Source organism: Kwoniella dendrophila, chromosome 4 (genome assembly GCF_036810415.1).
Source record: "Kwoniella dendrophila CBS 6074 chromosome 4, complete sequence".
NCBI classification, from domain to species: domain Eukaryota; kingdom Fungi; phylum Basidiomycota; class Tremellomycetes; order Tremellales; family Cryptococcaceae; genus Kwoniella; species Kwoniella dendrophila.
Genome location: NC_089479.1, coordinates 1,369,797 through 1,396,196, shown reverse-complemented (window position 1 = coordinate 1,396,196; position 26,400 = coordinate 1,369,797). Strand labels below are relative to the sequence as shown.

The 26,400-nt window shown below is 38.8% G+C and overlaps 8 protein-coding genes across 8 annotated transcripts; 4 read left to right on the top strand and 4 right to left on the bottom strand.

The window, feature by feature from the left end:
* Nucleotides 1-846: 846 nt before the first annotated feature.
* On the bottom strand, nt 847-5,031 carry L201_003628 (DNA-directed RNA polymerase II subunit RPB2; the record flags this gene model as incomplete). The annotated part of the gene is made up of 7 exons (XM_066219381.1): nt 847-874; nt 934-1,111; nt 1,198-3,346; nt 3,397-3,906; nt 3,967-4,254; nt 4,325-4,585; nt 4,672-5,031. 7 exons carry the CDS (start codon nt 5,029-5,031, stop codon nt 847-849), a joined length of 3,774 nt encoding a protein of 1,257 aa, XP_066075478.1.
* A 622-nt stretch (nt 5,032-5,653) lies between these two features.
* L201_003627 (uncharacterized protein) lies at nt 5,654-7,449 on the top strand (the record flags this gene model as incomplete). The annotated part of the gene is made up of 8 exons (XM_066219380.1): nt 5,654-6,028; nt 6,103-6,225; nt 6,279-6,384; nt 6,444-6,465; nt 6,524-6,673; nt 6,775-6,914; nt 6,994-7,130; nt 7,234-7,449. 8 exons carry the CDS (start codon nt 5,654-5,656, stop codon nt 7,447-7,449), a joined length of 1,269 nt encoding a protein of 422 aa, XP_066075477.1.
* A 1,943-nt stretch (nt 7,450-9,392) lies between these two features.
* L201_003626 (uncharacterized protein) lies at nt 9,393-10,100 on the top strand (the record flags this gene model as incomplete). Its single annotated transcript, XM_066219379.1, has 1 exon — nt 9,393-10,100. The coding sequence occupies one exon, from the start codon at nt 9,393-9,395 to the stop codon at nt 10,098-10,100; it is 708 nt and encodes a 235-aa protein (XP_066075476.1).
* A 651-nt stretch (nt 10,101-10,751) lies between these two features.
* On the bottom strand, nt 10,752-12,331 carry L201_003625 (glutamate N-acetyltransferase/amino-acid acetyltransferase; the record flags this gene model as incomplete). The annotated part of the gene is made up of 3 exons (XM_066219378.1): nt 10,752-11,049; nt 11,116-11,231; nt 11,285-12,331. The coding sequence occupies 3 exons, from the start codon at nt 12,329-12,331 to the stop codon at nt 10,752-10,754; spliced, it is 1,461 nt and encodes a 486-aa protein (XP_066075475.1).
* Nucleotides 12,332-12,703: 372 nt separating this feature from the next.
* On the top strand, nt 12,704-13,576 carry L201_003624 (uncharacterized protein; the record flags this gene model as incomplete). The annotated part of the gene is made up of 2 exons (XM_066219377.1): nt 12,704-12,993; nt 13,045-13,576. 2 exons carry the CDS (start codon nt 12,704-12,706, stop codon nt 13,574-13,576), a joined length of 822 nt encoding a protein of 273 aa, XP_066075474.1.
* Nucleotides 13,577-13,905: 329 nt separating this feature from the next.
* On the top strand, nt 13,906-17,655 carry L201_003623 (uncharacterized protein; the record flags this gene model as incomplete). Its single annotated transcript, XM_066219376.1, has 11 exons — nt 13,906-14,025; nt 14,108-14,354; nt 14,445-14,646; nt 14,734-14,896; nt 14,954-15,128; nt 15,188-15,694; nt 15,745-15,887; nt 15,955-15,965; nt 16,031-17,327; nt 17,395-17,553; nt 17,602-17,655. The coding sequence occupies 11 exons, from the start codon at nt 13,906-13,908 to the stop codon at nt 17,653-17,655; spliced, it is 3,078 nt and encodes a 1,025-aa protein (XP_066075473.1).
* An 874-nt stretch (nt 17,656-18,529) lies between these two features.
* Nucleotides 18,530-19,354, bottom strand: L201_003622 (uncharacterized protein; the record flags this gene model as incomplete). Its single annotated transcript, XM_066219375.1, has 3 exons — nt 18,530-18,806; nt 18,864-19,095; nt 19,210-19,354. 3 exons carry the CDS (start codon nt 19,352-19,354, stop codon nt 18,530-18,532), a joined length of 654 nt encoding a protein of 217 aa, XP_066075472.1.
* A 1,132-nt stretch (nt 19,355-20,486) lies between these two features.
* Nucleotides 20,487-26,152, bottom strand: L201_003621 (uncharacterized protein; the record flags this gene model as incomplete). The annotated part of the gene is made up of 15 exons (XM_066219374.1): nt 20,487-20,767; nt 20,843-21,142; nt 21,204-21,250; nt 21,308-21,382; nt 21,451-21,731; nt 21,816-22,242; nt 22,295-22,412; nt 22,469-22,628; nt 22,713-23,312; nt 23,379-23,466; nt 23,520-24,139; nt 24,198-24,457; nt 24,542-24,674; nt 24,739-25,775; nt 25,852-26,152. The coding sequence occupies 15 exons, from the start codon at nt 26,150-26,152 to the stop codon at nt 20,487-20,489; spliced, it is 4,728 nt and encodes a 1,575-aa protein (XP_066075471.1).
* Between the last annotated feature and the right edge of the window lie 248 nt (nt 26,153-26,400).

Here is a 26,400-nt window from a genome sequence, read left to right as displayed (position 1 = left end):
TAATTGGATTTTATGAGGATTTTGAATTTCCTTTTGGCGAAGCTATTCAGACATGGAAGTAGAAGACTGAGCTCGTCATGATATCAGTAGTTGAAACGTCATAACACTTAGTTGCCTAAACACAGAAAGGACTTGATTTAGGTTTTAGAGAATGGTGAATGGCTAAGACTGCTGAAGATTGAAAGATCTATGCTATATTCCCGTGAGTAGTCATGGATCAAGGTCTTTAAGCAATAAGTAGTTATCCTTTTTTTGCTTGTCATGAAGAACAACGTTTTGTTATGGCTCATCTGTCTTTCCGTCAAAAACTGATTGAAGAGGTTCACCAATCGAGGAATAAGAACCTGAAGCTGTAGTCGAAAATCGTAGATCCAGCTAGACAATATGCATGCATTTGTTCTTTCAATGCTCTAAATCTATACCAAATGGTTTAGCGTACCACTCTACGTTTCAGGACCAACGCGGTTAAGTCTCAAACACTATACTATAGGAAGCGATCCTGTGAGATGACCTTGTGGTGGGAGTATCCACCACTTAAAGTAGAGAAACTGATTTTACCAGTAAAAGTTGTATAATGAACCAGAGGAAAATTAGGGTATGGTTACATGTACTGTAAGTTATGTATATGATGAATGCATGATACCTTAATTCTGTCTAGTTTATAACACTGTAGATATTTCATATTGTTAATTATTGATGATTCTGCCTGGTTCATCAGCAACCCCTATGCAAATAATTCTATATACGATAATTACACTATTCGTCCTGTTTCTTGTTACTGTATATCACATCTCCCTTTGTATCTAATCCGCCAAAGCGTTATTCCATTTATGAGGAATAATCACCTTATTCACCTTCTCCGTACATTCGACAACTGAAAAGGCAAAGATTAGCGTCGGGAAATCGAGAAAAAAAGAAGTTACCGATACTCACGCAATATTCATTGCTTGAAGTTCTTGGAAAAGTAATTTAGCAGCATAAGGAATATATACTTGTGAGATTTGAGTACTATTCCTACAAACTGAACAATAGAATTCTTGTTTTTTCAAGTTGGCAACTGCCATTAAACCACAAATATCACAAACGTGTATACGGAAAGCATCGGACGAATCTATTCAAAGCGAACAAGTAAAGTCAGTATAAAAACTTCATCAATTACATCTGTAAAGAGAGAAGAACAAGGTCAGTTCTACTTACCATACATTCTTTCTTTTAAGAAACCAGCAATACCATGTGAAATCATACAATCTCTTTCCATTTCACCGAAACGTAAACCACCATCTCTTGATCTACCTTCTACAGGTTGTCTAGTTAAAATTTGTAAAGGACCTCTTGCTCTTGCATGAATTTTATCATCTACCATATGTTTCAATCTTTGATAGTACGTTGGACCGAAATATACTTGAGCTTGCATTTTTTTACCTGTATGACCATGATACAAAACTTCAAATCCTCTTGAATGGTATCCTTTTGATCTTAAAACTTTTGATACTGCTTCAACCGTTAATTCTGTAAATGGTGTTGCATCACCTTCAGATCCTGTCAATGTCGATACCTTTGATAATAAAGCTTCAACTAAATGTCCTATTGTCATACGAGATGGAATAGCATGTGGATTAATGATAATATCAGGTACTAAACCTTCAGCACTAAATGGCATATCTTCTTGTCGGTATGTGATACCGATTGTACCTTTTTGACCATGTCGAGATGCAAATTTATCACCAATTTGAGGTACACGTGTGGATCGGACTCTGATCTTTACGAATTTATGTCCTTCACCATTCGTTGTAAGCATAACTTGGTCAACAACACCTTGTTCCGTACTCTTGAGAGGAGTTGAGATATCTCTCTTTTGGTGCAGCTGCGTCCTCTGACCAAGTTCTTCCGTATCTTCAGGTAAAGGTGCTGTTTTACCAATCAAGATATCGTCACCGTTGATATTAGTAGCTGGACTAACTAAACCATCCACATCTAATTTCGCATATCTATCACTTGAACCATGTTTCATTCTTAATGTTTCGTTTCTATCAGGTTTTTCTATAGTTTCAGCCTTGATCATACCCTTCATCTTCTCAGTATCGGTATAAGATCTGTAGTATAATGATCGGAAAAGACCTCTGTCGATAGACGTTTGATTCATAATAACGGAATCTTCTTGATTATAACCTGAGTAACACATAATAGCGACAATAGCGTTTTGACCGGCAGGTAATTCTGAGAATTTGAGGTACTCCATAGATCGAGTCGTAGCAAGAGGTTTCTGAGGGTAGTAGAGAATATTTGCCATAGTATCCATACGAAGTTGATAATTGGTGAGGAACACTCCCATCGCTTGTTTACCCATCGCAGATTGATATGTGTTACGAGGAGATTGATTGTGATCTGGAAATGGTACAATAGAAGCACAAACACCTAAAATCATACTTGGGTGAATTTCCATATGGGTGTATTGTTTACTGAAGACCGTACTCTTGATTCTAGCAGTTGGATCGAAAGAATCAAAATCATGCGCTGCTCGACCTTTAACCAATTCTTCTCTACTATTCTTTCTTCTAGCATTCTCTAGGTCTTCAGATGTCATGGCAATAAGAATAGTTTCCTCTTCAGCAGCATCAACATATTCTATTATACCTTCTGATAATAGTTGTTCCCATGCTCCAGCTAATGCACCTTGTTCTCCAGCTTCTTCCAATCTATCAATATGTTCTCGTCTCAATCTCAGCGTCTGTGTTGGATGATCAACGATGAATAACGGTCGACAACATCGACCAGCATCTGTGTATAATCTCAATTCCCTTTCCCTAATATCTCTGACAATTGATACTTCATGCTTCAGTTGACCACCTCTTCTCATTTGTAACAAGTTTGAATGTAAAGTTGGAGCATCTCGATGAATACCCATCCACACACCATTAACGAAAATCTTGGTAGCTTGTGGAGCATGTTGATATTCATTCAATTCTTCTAAACCCCATTCCTCTAAGAACTCCATGACTGGTGCAGAGTATGAACCAACCGAGATATATGACATAAGAGCGAGATTCTTGACCAAACCACACGCTGCTCCTTCTGGTGTTTCAGCAGGACATACCATACCCCAATGAGTGTTGTGCAATTGACGAGGTTTAGCTGCTTTACTGTCTCGACCAATAGGTGTATTTGTACGTCGCAGGTGCGAGAGGGTTGAAGCAAAGGTATATCGATTGAGCACTTGAGATACACCCGCTCGTGTATTACCTCTCTTACCCCAATTACCCGTCGCAAGAGCATATTTAAGACCATCCGTTATACTATTCGGACGAATGGCTGTATTCAGAGCGAACGCTTTATTTGTCTCGACACACTGCAAAGAAGTCAGAAACCACCTCTCATGTTAGGGGGCATACAACTCACCTTCTTCAAATATCTATACATATCTTCTCTCAACTTCTGGAACATATGACCAAACATTTCCGCCATCAAAGGTCCAGCTAAGTCTAAACGTTTATTACCGAAATGATCTCTATCATCTAATTCTTTTCTACCCATGGCAGCTGATATTAATCTATGTACCATATAACCTAAGAAGTAAGCTTTCTTCGATTCGAAACCTTCTGCAGTTGAAACGTGAGGCAAGAATTCTTTATGTAAAATATCGAAAGCTGCCCGTTGACGTTGGGCTCTTGGGGCTTTTTCATGTTGACCTCTTCTACCAATAAAATCTAAAGCTGTTTCTCTATCTTGAACGGCAAAAGATTCTTCAATTGAGGGTTGTAAATACTCTAGGAGTGCTTCATCATTTGGACCGAAACATATATGGTTGAGGACATCTCTATCTGGTACAATACCAAGAGCTCTAAAAACGATGACAAGTGGAATGTCGACTTTGGTGTAAGGAAGGGAGACTCGGATGACACCACCGGACTGACAAGATTTGATATCAACAAACTGAAAAGACTAGTGAACGGGTATATGATTACTCACCTGACCCTGTACTTTTTGGTATAATCTGACTTCTGAATGAGCTGCGACTTTTCCTCCCTTTTCTTTCTGCGAGTTGATTTCAGCGAAATATGTCCATCTTGAAGGTGCAGCTTTTAAGAAAACGAATACGTGATTCGTTGCCATTCTCTCCTGAGCTATTAAAACTTTTTCTGAACCTGAAATAATGAAATATCCTCCTTGATCATAATGACATTCTCCTATGTCATGACATTGATCATCTGGAAGGTTATGAAGAAGACAGAAATTGGATCGAACCATGACAGGTACCTTTGATAAAACATAATTTAGCGAATCTTTCTGATAATGTAGATAAGAATAATAGTCGGATAGAACTCACTTTACCAATAGAAGCTTTATCCTCTTCTACACCTTCAGGTTCTCCATCAGCTCCAATAGCAGGTCTCCAATCAGCTTCAATTGGATCATCTATTCCTGTCGCAGTAAGTAATCTTTTCTTTATATCTACATATAATGGGGCTGAATAAGTTAGATTTCTCAGACGTGCTTCTTGAGGGAAAAGCATATTTGTTCTACCATCCATTTCTGTATGATTCACTCTTGCTAAATAAATTTGTCCGAAAGAAATTTCATATCGTTTCTGTGATTTTTCAAACGAAATTACCAGTAAATATGAGTTGAATATTCAGGCAAGCTAAAAAGCTCTACTGTATACAATCAACTCACAGTTTCATCACCTGATACACCTGTATATTGAGTAAACTGATCCATTGTCATTTTTGAATGATCATCCACTATTTCCTGCATTGTATTTTCTATAAATTCATTGAAAGATTCTAACTGTTGTCTGACTAAACCTTTTTCATCGAAGAAAGCATTTATAACTGTCCAATAATCTTCTTGACTAATTGGTTCTTCTTCTTCTTCATCCTCATCTTGTTCATCACCATCTACACCATATTTCACTTCGTCTTTGAGATCCTGTGAAGCCAATCCAGATCCTTGTGTATAATCATATTCTGGATTATATGAAAATCCATCATCGACCATAGTTGGTTCTTGCGATTGGGATTGTGATTGTGACATATTGGAATTGATAACTGCATTCAACCGAATCTGTTATAGCTTCATATCGAATGCATGGATGAGAAGAGAAAAAGATATTCACCTCGAAATGTACCTCTCTATTTTCTTATTTACTGAAACTAAATATACAATTTGAACAATACACTAATTAAACCAAAGATGAGAAACCTAAAGAACAGAAACGAATACGAGAAATTTGAAATTTTCACGCGACGAGCAAGAGGCAAAGGTTGCGCGCTAAATTTCGACTGGCTGAGTTCAATTTGAATCGAGTTGCGGATCTTGCTCTACTGGTGTCGGACGTGTCTTGCAGGTATAAGACTAACTAAGATAATGATTAACGATATTTAAAGATGTTATTAACTGAATACTTCGATAATATGACTAAAGCGATAAACCAGCTCGAAGTCAACGCCGCCCATCTCACTGTGGTAAGGCATAATACCGTATTCCCGTCAGTGTGGCATGTCACGTTATGGTTTATGTGGTGACCTCCACTTAAAAAAGTTGAAAGCCGGTTACACGAACAGAAATAATTTTGAATTTGACTTTTATTGATGTTGATTTTTACATCATTCAACCCAAGTCTTATACATACACACCCAGATATAGGACATCCAACATGGTCACACTAAGCAAAAAAGATGCTAGAAAGCTCAAAGCTGAGAAAGGCAAGGGAAAAGAGCAAGTTGTCAAATCGAAAGCACCAAAGGTTTCAGAAGCAGATGAAGATGAACAAGATAGTAGTGAAAATGAAGATGATTATGGTGTTAGTGAAGAAGGTATAAAGAGATTAATGGAATTAGTAGACCCAGAAGATTTGGATGAATTCGAAAGAGCTCTTTTAGGTGGTTCAGATGATGATGAAGAAGAGGATGATGAAGAAGAAGATGAAGAAGATGATGACGAAGAAGATGAAGAAATGGTTTCTGGTGAAGAAGCATTATCGGATGAAGAGAGTGATGATGACGAGGATGATGATGAGGAAGCTGAAGAAGTAAGTTAATATTGTAGTGCCAATGTGCTACGATCTTTATATACTGATGCATCATGATCTTCATATCATTTCAGCTTGATAATACGATAATCAATGAGAAACCAGACGAAGATGTCATTTCTCTTGATGGATTGAATTCAGATATATCAGTAGATGAAGATGCTGTACCTATGCGAAAAGTAACAATCAATAATAAAGTGAGTTGAGAAGCATATGCCCTTCATAGAAGTTCAGCTGACTTGTATCATAGCCTGCTATGCGAACTATAACGGAATCTATTAACGTTACAAGTATGCCATGGCCTGAACATCTTGTGATTCAAAGTAAAGAAATCATTGACGTCGATCCAAGTGATGGTAAGTCAGCTGTCTATTTCTGAGCCTCTGTGCCCGCAAGCTGACAACGTTCTGAACAGATTTACAACGAGAAATGGCTTTGTACGTATTAGCTGAACTGAAGTGGAAGTGATTTTACGGTAGCTAACTTCTATTATAGCTATAAGGTCGCTCTTGATTGCGTACCACAAGCAAAGAAACTTGCTGCTAAGCACGATATACCATTTTCAAGACCAGCAGATTATTACGCTGAAATGGTCAAATCCGACGAACATATGGAAAGAGTAAGAACCAAACTTGTGGAAGAATCGTGAGTATTATCAAATTTTTTGGCATACATAGCCATAATAGCACTTCTACTGTACATCCTTATTTCATGAAATCATTGCTGATCAACTTTTCACGATATAGCCAAGGTATCAAGAAATCAGAAGCAGCCAAAAAACAAAGGGATCTCAAGAAATTCGGAAAACAAATTCAACACGAAAAACTCAAACAAAGGGAGATGGACAAGAAATCATTCCAAGACAGAGTGTCAGGTCTCAAAAGGAGTAAGTTTGCTCTGCCACTATATATAATTCTTATTACCAGAAGAACGACTTGCTGATATGGCGAAATTCCGCTTGACAGAACGAAAGGAAGGTATGGATCTTGGAGAAGATGGGGACGACGATCAATTTGGTATTTCAGTTGAAGATGCTATCGAAGGCCGAGCAGAACGTGGTGGTGCCCAAGGTGGTAGAGGTGGACGAGGTGGTAAAGGCAAAGTAAGTGTCTCAATAGGAAGACTTCTGTTTTGTGCTCAATAAAACAATCAAGTCCTGCAAACACTATATAGTACTCAAATTGACTGTCATGTTTACCTTACAGATGCCTCGACATGTACGAGATAGTAAATACTCATTGGGTGGATCTTCAAGAAGAGATAAACAAAATACTAAAGAAAGTACAAATGATTTCTCTTTTGGTGGAGGTAGACCAGGTAGAGGTGGAAGAGGTGGTAAAGGTGGTTCCGGTGGAGGAAGAGGTGGTGCAGGTAGAGGTGGTAGACCAGGAAAATCTAGAAGACAGGCTGGAAGAGTATAAGAGTTTTCTCCGTTCTACATCACTCTACTGGAATGGACAACCTATCTTGACAGTTTTTCAACGATTATACTTCATTGTTCTCATGTATGCATCATGTGTAATTGTACTTCCAGCGGATCCATCATTCGGATATTCAAGGGGCGAGATCGTTTGATCTCATAAGTTTAAACTGACACTGTACTTCCGAAGCATTATTACTGGATTGAAGATAACTCGACTTCGATAAGATCCGTCCGAAAATTCAATCTCAGATATTCGTCATTCCCGACTTTTCACCTTTTTTTGTCAAGTAAGCTGAGATCGAAATATGGACAAGGTGACACCCATATTGTTCATTCCTTGGTTTCAATGTTCCATGATAGTCGTCAGAGATTATCTGGTATTAGTATAGAGGCACGCATTTCCAAACAAAGAGGGAAGATTGTTGAAAGAATCAAAAATTGTGTCATATCATCTTCTTTTTTCTGATCAAAGGTTGCTACTTCAAACTTGCTTCGAAGTCGTCTCGACGTGTTTGTTCCTGAACAAGTGCATCACCTGTTTCATCATTTCTGTGACTATGAAAGTGAAGTCCCTTCACCTTTCTGGGTTTTTAGTCGCCGATTTCATTCTCCTACAGGCATTCCGAATAATGCAGATTATACTGGAGATGAAAGAAGGTAGAGAGGTCTTCTTATGGCGTACATTGGCGAAAGATATAAATCTTTGGAAAATTTTCAAACGGAATTTACATTTCATCTCCTATTTAGTTTCCAATTCATTCTCACATTCAGGCCCATTTGTTGTTCCAACTATAGGAACCATCTAGGACGATAAACATTCCATACATACCAAGCATTGGAAGCAGATCTATACTTCTATTGCTCATACGGAAATACTGACCTTGAAGATACTAATTGATTGATCACTATATCAATTTGTCACTTTTCATCACCTATTCATCCTGGAAACATAATCACAAGTGTACTTGTACAGCGGTAATTATCCTCCCCTCGACAACAGGAAGACAGCAATCGACAAAGACCCCCAAAAGCCTCACCTATAAATCTTTTTCCTTTGATATACAGACGCCACTCGCGCATTCGCATCTTGATCTCCCTTAATATCTACACCACCCAATATCAATATAATAATAGCCCTTAAATCCATCTGCCGTTTTTGAAGTAGTCTTAGCTTAGGCAGAAGTTGTCGGCTGTTCGCTTCTTTTCGCGTGGATAAAAGTAGGGTTAATTTAACCTTACTTTTTCATTTTCAGATACAGAGTACGCTTCCCTTCCTCTCTCTTCAACCTTTCAGCTTAATCTTGATTCCCATAAATTAGTTATTAAACCCTGAACTACCCATTTAAAGTGGATACAGTGCGTTATTTTTTTACCCTTCATCAAAGTAAGGCCTTAGTCTTCAGGTGAGTCGAACGAAAAGTGAGACAAAAGTAGAATGTTAAGCTAAAAGAGGTCTTTAAGAGCACCAATACCGCCGGGAGTTGCTTTACAGCTCAATATCAAGCAGAAAAAAAGGATTTTCACACGTGTTCATCATCACTCGATATATTTACATTATTATCACTCTCAACCTATTCGTACAAAGTACATAGAAAATCACTTTTCAACTTGTTTTCTGAACCTTTGTATTATTGTCAAAACTCCTCACGCCTTCTTCGCTCAAATCCGAACAGGTTACGTTCACATAGCGACCATCAACCCTGAAATATCAACATTGTCAAACAACCCAAAAAGAAGAGAAGCGACCAAAGAGAAGCAGAAAAAAGGTCAAAACGGCGGATGAACATACATATAGATAGGATCATTCACTTCATTAGACCAAAGGAAGTCCTTTGACTGTCCAAAATCACTTTGATCTACATATTCATATCAAAATCGACTGAACAAATCGTCAAATATTACCAGACCTCATCATACTTCGCAATACAAGTCTAGTTTAAAATGCTTCGAGATCCATCTTCACGTCCACAAGCTCCATTTATAACCTCATCGCCTCACGCTCAGTTCTACTCCACACCGATATCCGCACCTTCACCTCAATGTATAACCCAAAAAGCATCTATATTCAATTCTTATCCTACTCCACCAGCAACTACATCAAATGGTCTTTCACAACCGACACCCATACCTTCTTTTACTTCTCAGCAACAACAGCAGCAGCAATATCAATCATATTCTGTTCCACCTACACCGATGATCAATGCTCCATCTTCATCTTCAAGTAGGCCTACATTTCGTCAGTCGCAATCACAACAAATCCCTTTAATATCTTCTTCATCATCTATATCCAGACCAAAGGTGTTGAAGAAATCATCAGGATCAACCACGCAAAAGCAAAAGAATGTTCAAATGTCATTAGAATTGAAAGTTGAAAAAGCAAAAGGTTTTCATGCATTTTTCGTTCCATTGTGTAAAAATTTACCACCCGCACCACCTTGTTCACCTGTAAACAATCATGGTACTCATGGTCAAACTCAAACGATCAATCAAAATACAAATAGTATAGATTATTTTGGTGGTTGTTGGAATAAATCAAAATCAAATGATCAATGGGTAGAAGATATATCAAATTCTCTCAAAAACAACAATAACCATCAACAGCAGACGTATAATACCAATGGAGATGGAATGGAGGTTGATACCCATTAATCGGATCCTATTCACATATTCGGACTTGTACTTTTGAACATATAATCACAAATTTCAATAACCTTTGTATATATCCAAATATTCAACATTTTGGGCTTTTTGTTTTCTCCTTACTCTCGCTGACTACATCATGTCTCTCGATTTCATAACGTCTTTTCAACAATGACTAAACGCTACCTCCATTCAAATATATATATATATATATAGTTCCGCAGTATTTTTTATAGCATCTTCATCTCACGTTTTAAACGTTTATCTTACCAGGCATCATATTGTATCTCCCAGCATTCTGATAATACCCTCATCGATCAAATCAGTATGATTTTTTGATCTCCCTCACCTTGATGAACAGGTTTTCCCATTTCACAAAATATGCATTCATGTAGCATTTGTCTCATCAAGCTAGCAGATCCACTCGCCGGCAAACCTCAAAGCATGATGTATATTTGCATTCTGCCATAAGGGTGTATTTTATCTATATTTGGCAAATGTATTCCGTTTATTCGCTGCATATGCCAGCGTTACTTCATAGCTATGACACTCCTGTTCGTAATCCGCTACATGCAATCTAACTTCGGTACTACATGAAGTGAACAAGCGATATCAGTTTCACGTATTCACACATTCAACTGAATAGTCACAAGATCTGTGTTATGGAAACCAAGAAAGATCAGATCTCGAACTTACACTACCATTGATAGTAACATATTCGTGTGAGAAATCACAAGTCCAAACTTTTGATTCTTCTTGACCATTACCTAAATCAATTTCAATTTCTAAATCTTCTTCTTTCAGAATTTCACTTGCTCTCTCTTCATCAATATTTGGATGTGGTTCACCATTGATCAACAATTTTAATGGTTCTTTATTTGATAAATTACTTGAAGGTATAAATGTAACTGAAACTTGATTTGGTGAGATTGGATTAGGTTCTAATGGTGCATAACCACTGAAAAAAAATCAATTATCGTCAGCTCAGATGACCAAACGAAGGCTAGATAGATGTTTCGCTTACACAGCACAAAGAATTCTACCCCAATTAGCATCTTCACCATACATAGCTGTTTTGAATAAACTTGAATTAGCTACACTTTTAGCTACAGCATTAGCGATTTCGTATGATGGTGCACCCTGTATAACTCCTGATCAGCTACAGTTCTATTATGATACCACAGAAGACATACCTTGACTCGGATAGTAACGAATTTAGTAGCACCTTCACCATCTCTTACGACTAATTGAGCTAATTCTTCTGCGAAAGATCTTAATTCTTCCTTGAAAATACTAAATTCTTTTGGATTTTCTTTTTCAGTGATTTCTTTTTGTTGACCTGGAGCAGCACCATTAGCTAAACATAAAATAGTATCATTTGTTGACATATCACCATCAACAGTAATGTTATTGAAACTTCTATCAACAGCATAATTTAAAGCATTTTGTAAATCATTTGAATTTATTGAAATATCAGTTGCGATTACACCTAATAAAGTTGCATGTGGTTGTTGAGGTGGACCCATCGAAGGTGCAATCATACCTGCACCTTTATCAATACCGACTAATTTAATTTCTTTATCATTCAACTTGAATGATCGACATCTTAATTTAGGAAATGTATCTGTTGTCATGAATGATTTTGATAAATCTAACCATGATTTAGGTGATGAATCTAAATTTTTGATCAAATTAGGTATCTGACCAAGAATCTTATCGATAGGTAAATGTTGTCCAATTACACCTGTTGACATAACTAAAGTACTTTCATTGTCTTTATTGGTTTGAGGTAAATTTGAAGTAGTTGTATTTGACATTGACCAAGCATCTTCTAGACCTTTTTTACCTGTCACAGCATTTGCACAACCTGAATTTATTATAAATCCTCTTGCTTTACCATTAGAGTTTCGAAGCAATTCTGATGTAACTGTAACTGGAGCAGCTTTAAATACATTTCTAGTCATACATGCTGCAGCTGAACATGATGTTTCTGAAGTTGAAACTAAAATACCTAAATCTAACACACCAGCTTTTTTCTTAATACCTGAATGTGTTGATGCTACTTGAAATCCTGATGGAAAAGCTTCAGCTGGATAAGTATTGATAAGATGATCTTTGTTTGGAGGTGGTTTATTAGGTGTTACCGCTGTTCCAGCTGAGGTTGAAGCGCTTCTAGCGAGGGCAGGGATAGCCGCTGCTGCTCGAGACACAGCAGAATGAGATGGTAGAGAAGGAGGCATATTTATAAATGCCAAGTGTTGAACTTGAGAGATATGTCAAGGTAACAAGGAATAATAACTCTCTCCTTGGGGTATTTATATTATATCGAGAATCCTCTTATCGCATACCTCCTACGCTATCTTACTCGTTATTTTCGAGTCGTTACGTTACCAAATGATCGACCAATCGACGCATGGTATCCACATGACTGATAGCAACCTTTCCGCCGGAATATGCAGCCAAAATGACGTTGTGAGTCAAGCAGGGTTCTTTATATCATGGAGGAGAAACAAAAAATGGGAAAAGCTCCTGCGTCGATGCAATATAGCTAATCAAAATGGTGAACATCGCTGTCACACTTTTACCCACATACACAATGCTGACATGAAGAAATGAGCGGTACAGCGACACACGATGATCTCGTTATAGAGCTAGAATTGATATCTTCTTCATTATTGCCCGTCGAAACTCTAACAGCGTCAGGTTCTGAAATATGGCCCAGGACTGTCGATATCAACAGTGAAGAGAGCAAACTTTCGATACATATCATTATCAACGAAGGATACCGCTCAAAAGATGCTGTCTCTATCGAGATCAAAAGCTCATCAATGGGAAGAGATGAAGCTACTCATTGGAAAAATGAGGTAAACGATAAGATGGGTGATTGGAATGAGGACGATGAGTAAGTGGCACGTAAGATTTATAAGAGGTATTTGATCTGATCTACTTATAGATATCCTTTATTTCAAATCCTTACGACCCACTTCTTACCTCTTCTCGCTGCTTCTTCACCTATTAAAAACACGGTGACAGCTGAGAAGACAAGCATCACAACCGATTTGAAAGACAACCAACTATATCATTGTTTACTGATTTCACATCACTTATTGTCTTCAACTAAACGTAAAAACTTGATATCATTATCATCTGAATTATCTTTAATTGGATTTTCAAAAGTTGGACATCCTGGAATAATGTATTCTATAGGTAGATTGAAAGATTTAGAAGAATGGATTAGGGAAGTTAAAAGTTGGAATTGGTTAGCATTAAAAGTTAGAATTACGCCTGAACCTATAAATGAAGATTTGGGAAAAAATAAAGGTAAAGGTGGAGAAAACGGTGCAAGAGGTGGTAAAGGTAGAGGAGAATGGAAAGAATTGGAAAAGATTAATGAAGCTTTAGATTGGTTAAAATCAAGAGAAAAAGGTAGAGAACAGATATTAATTGATTTCGGTGTTGGCGGTTCAGGTGCAATAGAAAAATAGGAAATAATTCCATCAAGGAGAAGATGATTATTGTGGTAAAACAACTCAAACAGACATAGCTTGTAGCCCTAGTGATCATGATCATGCAATTCATGATGATACTATCAATGACAGAGCTTGGTTTGGTTGAGGAAGAGGAAGGGTGATATCGAGGAAAGGAGGCGCGTGCACAACGATCATCTTTTTTTCCTCAACCGTCAATCAACCATCAAATGTACAGATAACTCAATAACTCACAGTGCAGACCTATACATCTGTCTTATATCTCATTGACATCTCCTTCCTTTTCAGGTTTACGTGTAGAAAGGTTAGAAGATCTTTCAAGCAGAATGATTCCTGATCATCCACAGACTCGGGGACATGGGTCGGAATCAGCTATACAATATCTGAGAAGACAGAAACGCCTTCAAGACGATCATGTCATCGTCACAGAGCATCGTACTACGCAGGTAAGTCAACTAATCTGTTTTTCCTCCATTTGACACCTAAAAATTATGGTATTCTTACTGATTGTGAGTTTCTTTTCTATAGATATTCAGAGACTTTACCAAGGTGGACGTCAAAGATTCTTCATGCATTGATGAAAATGGAGATATAGACCCTTTACTACCGTTACGTGAACCACTCAATCGACTGGCAAGCAAGATTCCAAATAAAGAATTTCAAAAACCACAAGATGTGCCTAAAAGTGTCAAAGCTTTTTGTGTATCGGTGGAAGAGGATAGAAGAAAAGCTATTAGTCAATCTCCCGCAGATAGATATATGGGAACCATGATAGGTGAGTATATTGGTTCCTTGTTTGAAACTCTTGCCAACCAACAGACATATTTGAAATACTGATATATCGCAATGATACCTGATCATCCAGATAACCCCTTTCCTTCATCTGCTCAACCGAAATATGCTATGTTAACTGCTCGAGCTATCAAAAAGTCACATAACCTAAGACAAGGAAAGAATGCTCTTCCTACGAAATATAGTCAATTGAGTGGCAAAGGGAAATTTTCAGTTCTTTCCAGTGTAGTTGTAGATTCCGAGGAGGAGAAGAAGGTAGATGAAGAACAGGTTCTGTAAGTTTCATCGCTTCTTCGTTCCCTTCCAACCACAATGATGGAATTGAGTTGGAAGCTTGATAGCTAATATTCATTGTTTTACAGAGATATGAAGGTAACATACACAAAGCGGGAGCAAGATAATGTTAAAGCTTCACATAAAGCACGAACAAGCGATATGGCACCATTCTTGGAATATGCTAACTGTAAAACCGAGGATCACCCGGTTTTGGATATGTGGGAGAAATCATGCAGGGAGATTTTTGCCGTAAGCTGTTTAGGCCACTTTGTTATTGGATGTCAACTGAAGTTCTCATTACTGCAGAATTTGCCAAGACCTCCTATTACACCTATGCGTTCTCGTGCGCGTTCTCCAGATCCAGTCCCTCAGCGACAATCGACTCTCCAGCAAGTCAACAACGCGAGATTGTTCGATTCTCAAGAATATTCGAGGATCTCCAACGATATTAGAAATCAATCTGATGAAATCAATAGCCTCTGTAAGAATTCATCCGTCCTGCCTATATCTGTAATGCTTGCTGATTGACGATTCCCATAGATGGATTTAACCCACATTCGGCAACTAGCTCATCAGCAGCAAGACCTTCAACTATTCCTTTTAGCGCTCATTATAAGGTCAACAGACCAGAATTGTCTACTTTCGCAAATCGAATCCAGCCGACATCTGCTGCATACGAATCGATCAACCTTGCAATCAACCACGATCATGTCGCCAACTCACGAGAATGCTTTTCTCCAACTCCAATCTACTCTCCTATGAGTGGTAACACCAGAGCGCTTGATCGGTTTGCAGTCCAACAATACCAATACGATCAACCACATTTCTCTGAGCATGATTTGCAAGGGGAAGTAAACCAGCAATGGCATGGACATAGCGCTACAACACCCGAGCCTTGTCTTGAACCCATTCCTTTCGGATCACCTCCATCACACCGCCAGAAGGATTCAGGTTACGATGAATGGAGAAAACGTCCTGGGGCATATGATCTGCAACACAAAAACGAAGGAGATGAGTATAAGCATGTTAGCCCATATACGCCTTCAGGTAAGATATCGTGAGCTCTTTGGTTGCGGGCCGCTGAGTGATTACTATAGCCTTCGTCGGACCCGACGGTGGCGATTCAACGTATCCGGCAAATGCCCCTGTCGGATCTCACGTTTCTGATCACCATGATAGGCATGATTTTGCTCCAGCTTCGGTGTATCATAGCAAAGAGACCTATCATATGCCAGATCAGGTAAGCTGTTACCGACCTTTCCTTCAAAGAGGGTGTTAATAAGCTGATTGTGCTTCTGATTCTGCAGATGATCTCAAAGTGCGCTTAGTAACTATACATATCAGGTTGCTTTGTTTCATGGGCTGATACCCTTTCGCTTCCAGCCCATTGACTGCTCCACCACATTTTAACGATGGTCAGGATGACGTTAATCCAAGCTGTAAATTTTATCAGCCGCAGATACCGCCTGAAGATGCGAATTTAGAGCACAGTATGCCGTATCATTTCACACCTGCAGACCAACAAGATTTTTGTGACATTCTACTACCGCCCGATTCCACTCAGCGCTTGGACCATGCATTTACATCGCCGTTGATTCAACAAGAAGTTCATAATGACTATGCCAATTATCGGTATCACGACTTTGGAGTATCATCTCCTCGACCGGCTTTTAACGACGCAATGATGCCTACAAGCTCATCTTCATCCGCTGATAACAACTTGAATATACTTGATGAACCTGGACCTATCGGCAAATTTTTGCCGTCTTCTGCTCAAAAGCCGGCAAAGCGAGCAAAACTTTCAATACCAAATCGTCCGCGCATCATACCGCAATCCCTTGAATCGATCGTCCAGAATAGCATACCTACAAAAACAATTGACAATACTCGTAAATCGACCCCGCGCAAGAAGGGATCTGCCAGACCACCTGAACTTTCCGATTTCTTCTCCCTGAATGGGTATTTCGATCTGCAGCAAAGGAAAGATTTGATCAGTAAACCAGAACCGTATCCACAGCATAGGAATGTTTCCAGATCATCACCTGAAGACGGAGGAATAGACTGGACGACAGATCCATGCATCAAGAACCCGAAATGGTACCGTCAAGCGTCCACCTTCTCTTCTATTCCACATGAACAACCGATACCGATACTGGCAACTATGACTGTTCTCCAAAATATTCCAGTCGCTCGTGCTCTGCAAATGGAGGGCTTTGTGCTAGTTGAGCAAGAAAAGAAAATGCATTCTACAGATATAGTCCTTTCCCAATCTACAGCTATAATGTTAAGGGATCTCAGTAAACTGCCACGAGAACAAGACGATCTAATTCAAGAATTCAAAAATGCTGCCAAAAACTTCAAACGAGTCATAGTAATATTTGAGACTATCGCATACTCAGCTTCTGCCAAATTCAAAGATGCGAAGAAGAATAAAGATCCTCTGGATCATCAGGTTAGAACAGCTTTAGCTGCTATCAAAAGACTTACACCTATTGCTTTGAACAGTGTTGGAGGATTCGTAGGACAAGTAGAATCGGTATTTGCGTATGATGGTGCAGAGGAGGTGGCTAAGGTTTTGGGCTGGTTATTTGAAGAAGATGCAAAAGCATTGTCCAAGAAGAATAAAAAGGCTTACAAAAGATTATACGGAGATAGAAAATGGCTCGAAGAGGAACCCGTCGTAAGTTGTCATACTTCCGATATTCAATTCTTTCGAAATGACTGAGACAAACTTCGTAACCTTACAGCAAGAAGATCTGGATCTGCTCACAACTCACTTTGGCCTAAACATCTTCTGTGCATGGTATGCATTAGTTCAATATGGAAGTACAAAACATATTATCATAGAGATGGATGATGAGGCCAGAAGAAAGGCGTTTGGATCGATGTTTGGGGATACTATACTGGTAAGTTTTCTTGTCAAAGTTCGGTATCTCTTCTGACAAACGATGTAGGATCGCTTGAACGAGATAATCCAAAATAAGAAACAGATGTTCAGTCGAGATTGAAGTTGGAGAAAGGAAGGTGTAGTACGGGGCGGTATTTAGCGATTGTTGAGGTTCAAATAAACAAATCAACAACTTTCAAATATACTGAGAATGCGTATGTTGTGTGGTATCGTATAGGGTAATTTTTACCGCTAGTGATGGTGAAAGGGGAAATTCATCTAATACGATATTGCTATAGTCGATTTTAGCCTCTTCTCCGTGTTGCAAAATCTCACAAACTGCATTTTGGGCTCATTTGTTTATACTCATACTGTTTCTACCTGACATGTATTTCTATAGTAAGCTGGCAACTGGTCAACGTTTTTTTATATGCATTACATATGTTATAGTTGGGGCTACTACTTGGGTCTCACATGGCCATCAACCAGATTGGTGATTGTAGAGATGTACAGTACGATAGAGCTCACATAGGAACAGTTTTGGCCCAACATAGAACAAAGACAATTGGAAATTGAAATGAATGGGAGATTGGTATTGTATACAGTATTTAAGTCCGGCTTCTCGTTCAGCCTGGCTTTCATATTCTGATCTCTCTGTTTCCTTGACTATCGTTCAAGCTTTGAGAGATATCACATTTGACTAATCATCCGAAAATTGATTTCTTCCTTCAGACCTCGCTTGGATTAGGTACCTCAGTACGAGTACGGATCTTTCTTCTTCTACAACAACGACAACTGAAGAAAGACTTCAGATCATCAAGAAATAACCATATGAGGAATATCAGAATTCCTAAACCAAGTGTACTAGCGAAACCAACTGTAAAATGTCCAGCGGGATTCCATTCGAAATGATATGGTCTTCCCATTGCTTCAAGTTGAGCTGAAGTGTATAAAGTAGGAAGTGATAGTGCTGCTATTGCTTGTGATTGAGATGCCTAAGCTTGAGCTGCTTGAATCCCAAAATCAGTGGGAGAGGAGATCGATGTTGCTTGTGAGCTGACCAAATGAGCTGGACCTGCAGATGAAGATATTGTAGGTCTTTCACTTAGCATTGATGTAATACCGGATGAAGCGAATATTGAGGATGTCGCTTGAGCCGCTAATTCACGAATGGCGCTCGAAGAGGATATAGATATTTCCTCTTGGCTTGTTGAAGGTAATTGGTTAAGCTGCCTAGATGATTCGTAGAACGATTCTTGCTGATATTGTCTACTGAGAATTGTCAATCGTCATCAATATCTGGCAGAAAGGGAAGCAAACACAACTTACTGGGATGAATTTTGACTTTGAACGATAGCATAATCGAAACTCATTCTCCTATCAACATTTACCGATCTCAAGATATGTGGATTATCTTCCATATCATGTATGTCATATATTTGATGATGATAGTCAGTCTCTTCATTGTTCTGTGAACATAGACCTAAATTTTGATCATCAAGTATGAATTCAATTTGACCTTGATATGGCCCTGTTATACCATACACCCAAATATCTGTACCTGGAAAGACAGATTCATTTCATGTGAACATTAACATCAAACTACTCTGATCGATGTGAACTATAATGTTACTTGTTAGGAAGAGGCTGGAACCAGCTAGAGATTCGGACTTACCTGTAAAATTCAATTGTACCCAACTACCTTGCTTTTCAGTCCAGCTTATCGATTGATTCCAGAACTGAGTCAATAAAGGTTCCATCTCATTTACTTGATCTTGATCTTCATTCAAAGACTGGTTTGACCCATTTAATCTTAACATATTCCAGCCTTCTGATAATGTCAAAAAGGAAGTTGACCATTGTGAATCATCGATCGTATAATTCTGCAACCTATTATATGTTTATCAGGAAAGAAAACAGTCTTGTTGAGTACCCGGTCTTATAATGCAGGAGAATTGATGAAATTATCGATAGATGTTTTGTTTGTATACATCAGGAAGTACTTACATGGTAATCCAGGTCTCTTTCAGGTATAAAATCCAGAGAGTCATTGATTGGAAAAGCTAATTATGAGGGTACGATTATGTAGTCTTGGCGTCTCCGCTGCGTTATCTTAGCTTCGCAAAGGGAACGAGCGATTAACCCACCTTTTTGTTGTTCCGCTTCTGATCGAGTATATGGCCTACAATTTCAGCTTGTTCAAAAGTGTGAAGAAGGTGAGTAGTATTTATGTGTGTTTGATGAATTATTGAAATATATCGAGAGTATATCAGGGACAGATGGATATAAGAAGGGAAGAAAGAGGACTGAGACCTAAGACTAACAAAGAAAGAAAGAAAGAAAGAAAGAAAGAATGAATGAATGAATGAATTGCAAATTTAGTCAATTGTGATCATGATCATCATTGATGAATGACTTAGATAGATGCAAAGAATGTGTTCTGCCAAAAATCGAGCGCACTGACCCAAAAAGCAAAACCTGACAATGTTCGATTCATTAAATCGATATGGATCATGGAGATTACTTGACGCATGATGAGTATACGATATTTTCAGTTTGCCTTTTTTTCCTCTCATCAAAGGAAAGATTCTATTTATCCTACCGAGATGCCTTTCAGGAGTTGAAGGCCTATTACAGTAGCAAAGGGAGTCTTACGATCTCGATCAAACATCAAAGTTCGATTATGTTGCATCTGTAACTTGCGAAACTTCATCCATGAAGAACAATATCCGCTAAGTTGCATACAGTTATATTGAGAGGATGACGATACAGTTAAAATATGAAAATATGAAGATCGTCTAAATATGTGATTATAAGATATAGCAATGTCATGTATATATGTGGATGTAATTTTTGGAAAACGGTCTTGGGTATTTTTGGGCAGTACAGCTCACCACGCTTAGTACCTTTTTTCGCCGATTTTACTTCTTCGCCTCAACTCACTCATGACAACTACCTAACTTCCCTATCAACGGCTCTATAACCTCTTCCAGCTCTTCTTCTACCTCTCCATTTCTTGTTAATAGCAACAATCAATCGACTAATCGGTTTTTCACCGAATCTTTCAAATCCAAATGCGGCTGCGATATTGACAATTGCCACAAGTAATAATCGTAATTTGAAATCAAAAGGTAATTTGATTATATCAAGTATTAAGGCTAATGATTGTGCAGGTGACATTAAGACGTATGTTGAGAATGCTCCTAACCCGAGTAAACAAATTACCAAGGATGCTGTTCATTTGTTATCAACATGTCAGCTAATTCTTGAATTCTCCATGGGCACAGAAAGGTTATTGATAGACTTACGATTGGTGTATAATGGTTTTCTATAAGGTGGACCAACACTGAATACACCAGCTACCAAGATATATTGGAAACATGAAACTAAGAACAAAGCCGAATTTTCGTAATTAAAGGTTTCTAATTTATCCACATTTGTATCTGGAGCAGTGTACCAAGGTTGCTTTCTAACCCAAATGAAGACAAAGATTTGAACAGCTGAATTGAGGATAATTTGCCCAATGATACTGATTAGAACTTTTCTGGAAACTAAACTTGCTGTGGGCCGTTTAGGGTGGATTTTAGGGTATGGTAAAGTTCGTCCCACTAATTGCACCGGTTAGCTTTGATAATCGCATCAACTTGAGCAACTTTCAGCTAAACTTACTGGCGACGGCGATAGGAATGATGACGAATAAATCGATATACAAAAATCTACATCACACGTACAAGTCAGCGAGAATATATGAAGACAGGACGGGGCCGACATACTGGAAATCTCCTAAACTCGATGCGAATGAATACAATAATGTGACAGTAGTAAATTGAATCATCGAGTACAAAGCCCTAATAGTTGGATGACCATTATCAGCAATCGGCGGCAAAGCAATCATCAAGTGAACTGAATTACTTACATATACTTGAAACAACTGAAACTGGTTACTAAAGCGGCTCTACCTTCTTTGATGATTTCAACCATACAACCAATATCAGGTATTCTAGAAGTGAAAGGTGCAGCTACACTAGCTTCTGCTTCACTCAAAGACACACCAACATCTGCAGCTTTCAAAGCACCACAATCATTGGCACCATCACCACAGAACGCTACTGTATAACCTAAAGCTTGCAATCTTTCCACTAATTCTGCTTTTTCATCAGGTGACATTCTGGCGAAAATGACACCTTTTACAAGCATCTATATCATAAAGGAGGTGTATTAGCGTAGAAATATAAGTCGTTGAAGTAGAAACGTATTTTGGTATTGAATGTAAGAACTTACTCTTTCCATTGTTTCGAATTCAGCATATTCCAACATCCATTTGAAAACATCACCAGTCAAAGCTAACTGGTAATCATGACTTTCAGGATCTTGACCATCCAAAGTAACTCCCATTTGAGTTACAACAGGTTTCAAAGTATATTCGTCCAATTTATGTCTCTCATCATCAACTGAAGACCAATCTAATTGGGCACCTTCAGAAGTTCCTGTACCAGGTATAAAAGTTGGTATGTATACACTTGCGGAATGTGAAACCAATCCACATTCTCTAGCAACTGAAATAGCTGTTCTAACGTTGTCACCGGTGACCATTCTACAGGCCAAGTGCGCCGCTCTCAATGTGTGGATATTCGGTGCTGTGTTCGGTTTAAGTTTGTTTTCGAATACGATGAATCCAAGGAATTGTAAATCTGATTCGGCGACCTCTCTGAAAAGTACGATTAGCTGACGTCGAGAGAATAGCATTCAACACAACTTACCGTCTCATTCGTTGTGCTTTAAGCCAGGTCAACCCTTCGATGGATTTACCAGCAATGGCAATAACTCGGAAACCATTTCGAGTGTAGTAGGAAAGCATATCATCGTAATCAAGCGGGACTAGGTATGAAATTAGCTAAATGGAGCCTGAAGAAACGCCTAATAGTTAAACTTACAAGTTGAAGGTTCGCAAATATCCGGCATGACCTCAGGTGCACCTTTGACATAAACCTCCATACTATTGGATTTGAGCCTCTTAACGATAACACTCATTCTTCGTAAAGCAGAAACGAAATCGTATGTTCTGATTACACCGAGTTCGAGGAAATGAGCGTGCTGAAACGAAAGTCATGGAACGTTAGCCATGCTTGCTTCGACATTTCTAGTAAAGCGCAGTAATTAGCAGCAACCTTTGCTTACCTTGTTGCCAGCTTTCAAGGCATCCTCCATCTTCCATCTATCAGTTCCAGGGGGTCTTACAACAGTTTGAATGAGACTTTGAGGTTTTGACGTATTTGTGGGTGCAGAAGTGGTAGGAGCGGAAGTTGAGGCAGATTTATTAGCTGGAGTAGGTCGTGATTGACCTTCATCCAAAGTCCAACCAGTATATTCAAACATCTTGATATCTAGTGGATCTCCAATAACTTCACCATCAATCAATTTCAAAGCGTGACAAGTTGCTAAAGCGTATAATAAAGGTGTTTTACCATTGATACCACCTTCGTTAGGTACATCTTGAATTTCTGAATGTAACTCTGAAAATCTTTTATCTTGCCTGTCGATTGTTCTGACACCTAACACATCTAGACCATCTTCTGTTAATGTACCAGTTTTATCGAAACACACCACATTGATTTTACCTCCTATATTTACTCTATTAGGTGAAATACAGAATATACCACTTTTTCTCAATCGGTCAATAGCAAATGTGGTACCAATCGTGAGCGTAGCTGGCAATGCAGGGGGGACTACGATTGTTATTAGATCCAAAGCTCGAAGAGCGATAGTGTGCCAGTGGATCTAAATTTGGTTTTTGTCAGCTTCACAACATTACTCCACATTATTCAGCCGACTTAGCCAACTCACTCCAATTCTGATGAATTGAACAGCAGAAACAGCGAAACCTAAACCAGCAATAATTGTGAGAACACCGATGAAATTCATAGAGTCACGACTGTATGACTTGATTAGCTTTCTATTGTTAAGATGAGAGACAGATTGACTTACTAGAATTTGAAACCCATCGGTTTAGGGAACAACATTGATCTCACTAAAGCACCTTTTGTAGTATTGAAACCAGTTCTAGTTACCATAGCTAAAGCAACTGGTTCTTCAGATTTTGGTGCCCAAGGTGGTCTTGCACCAGCTCTGACTCTAATGATTTTGGTCCCAGAGAATAAATAATGTTTTGCTAAATCACCATCGATTTCTGAAGAACCTTGTTTAGTTTCTTTTGACATTGACCTTAAACTTTCATCTTTGACAGGTATTTTACTAACTGGTACTGATTCCCCAGTTAACATTGATTCGTTCACTATGGCATCACCGGATAATAATAGAGCATCACATGGGAATACAGGTAAATTAGCGTCTGAAGCATCGAATATATCTCCAGGTACTAATTCTGCACAGTCCATTATTATCCATTCACCATCAACTAATACTCTTACATCACAATGGAATCTTGACATTTCTCTCATCCTTTCAATTGTTCGTTTGGTTTCAACCAGAGTTGATAAAACAGAAGTAATGGAGATTAAAGCGATAGCAAAAGCGTAGTAGTAATAGTCATCAAGTGACCAGAGGACAATAGAAGCGATTTGGAACACATAGAATGGGTGGAGAACCTGACCAAGAGTGTAAGCTTGTCTCGACAATCATAACCGTCTGCTCAGCTCTGCTTACCTCGTCGATAAGCAACCCGAAGACAGATTTGGAAGCAATATCAATGATATTTTCACCCATAAGAACCATTCGTTGATCCCTAACGGGGGTTTCCAAACCATGAGCAACAGCTCTGGCAGAGGTCCATTTGGGATCTCTCCAGTCTCTGATCATTGCCCATCGTCCGTTGGCAGGATCGAGGGCGAATTTTGTATATCGATATTCCATGACTTTTAAGAATCCCATAGTCTCTTCCCAAGTAGTTTTTCCAGGTTCAAGATCTGGTAGAAGGTCTTTGGCTCCTCCAACACCACCATTAGAACCACGATTGGGGTTTGGTGATCCGTTGGCATTGCCATTGTGACCTCGAACTGATGGGGCAGCGGAAGATCCCGCGGTAGCTGGAGCAGTTGGGAAATGTTGTGGAAAGACAGTAGATAATGGATAGGGGTAAGGGATGACTTGTAGAGGAATGATGTGTAAATCACCGTAGGGAGTCTGTAGATAATGGTGTATTAGTATGGTAGAGAATTGTATAAATCGATAATGGTAATAATCTTACCTCCACAACGAGCCAACTGCCCTCTTTGGCTTCATCGAATGAAGTCTCTCTGCCTAAGAATTTGACCCAGATTTTAGGTATCCATCTTCCTAATAAACCTAAGGCGCCGAAAGATAGTATACAACCTAACCACCAAATGGCATTTCTAAATGGATCTGTTCTATAACAAGTGAATCTAATTGATAGATCTTCATCTGGTAAAATAACAGTTTGTCTTGAAGGTACAGCTACACTAACGAAATCTTTAATTTCAATTGAATCAAAAGGTCTTGAAGAATTTGGTTCTCCAAAAATACCATCTGTTGCAGATGGAACTAAAGGCATAGAAGGTGAATGTGGTCTTGATTGTGGTGGTAAAGAAGTATCATCAGCTAAAGATGATGTATATCCTTCTTCTGGATCTCTTTCAGAGACATAAGAATCATCATCAGATTCATTTCCATACCAATCATCTTCTTCACTTGTTGAAGGTGATCTTGGTCTTCTATCTCTACCTGATCTAGATCCATCATCAGATTCAGATCCTCTTCTAGATCTAGAATGTGAATATGATCTTCTATGTCCATCTTGTATTCCACTCTCTTCGTCATCAACTTCACCTCGGGAAAATCCTATATAAGATGCAATTCTACCTAATGTAGTTGAAGGTTTGGCTGGACTCATCATTGGACTTGAAGTTCCATTTTCATAATGATCATTATCTATACCAGCAGGCGATTGTACGTTATTATCTGGTCTATAAGAGAAATAACTTCCTGAACCGCCAGCTACCTGATTGGACTGTGCTCTACTATGTCGTCTAGTTGATCGTTTACTATATGATCTTCCCATTCGCTGAGCATGGTCTTCATCTTCAGATTCAACGGCAAATACTCCAGAGCTTGGAGACTGAAGTAAATCTACTTGTGAACCGGTTTGCCGACGAAATGATCCAGATGGTCTTTCATAAGTGAACGAGGTACGTGATGCTATTGATCCACGTCTTGATCCAGATCTCATATGCGTTCTTGTAATTGATGAAGGTATGATACCGTTATCTAAATTCGGATTCTCGTTTTCAGCCAATTTTCATCTCATTTCTTTGCATGTCATTAGCTCGATGTGAAGACTTACCATGTTCACCACCGGCCCAACTAGTCCAACTGCCAACCATCATTTCTTGTGGACCTTCTTTTCTTTCTCTTTCTCTTTCAATAGCGACAGCTTGAACTACAGCATCAGGTGCATTCTCAGTATAATCATACGTTGATGGTCCTTCATCTTGTTCAGGTGGTGTAGGTACAGTTCCACTGATATTTCTTTGATCTTTCGGTATAGGAACAGGATGAAATGTATCTGGAGCTGTTGGACGTGATTGTGAGATTGCTGATGGTAAAGCAGTGTTTGATACTCCTGGTGAAGGTGGATCTGCCATTTTTGCAAGTGACACTTGAATAACCCCTTTAAAGAGATGTCGTATTTGATCTGGGCACAATCAGCTTGTAAGACTATATGATCTATAGTTATAGATATTGACTTCCTCCTCTGGCATCTATCTGTTCAGTCTTTTCTTTTTAGCACTACTAGCTATGATCTAATTATTTCAAGCTTAGACGGCTGGTTTACGTAAAAGACCGCTTGTAACATAGCCACGCGGCAGGCACATGCCTAAGATCCCATTAA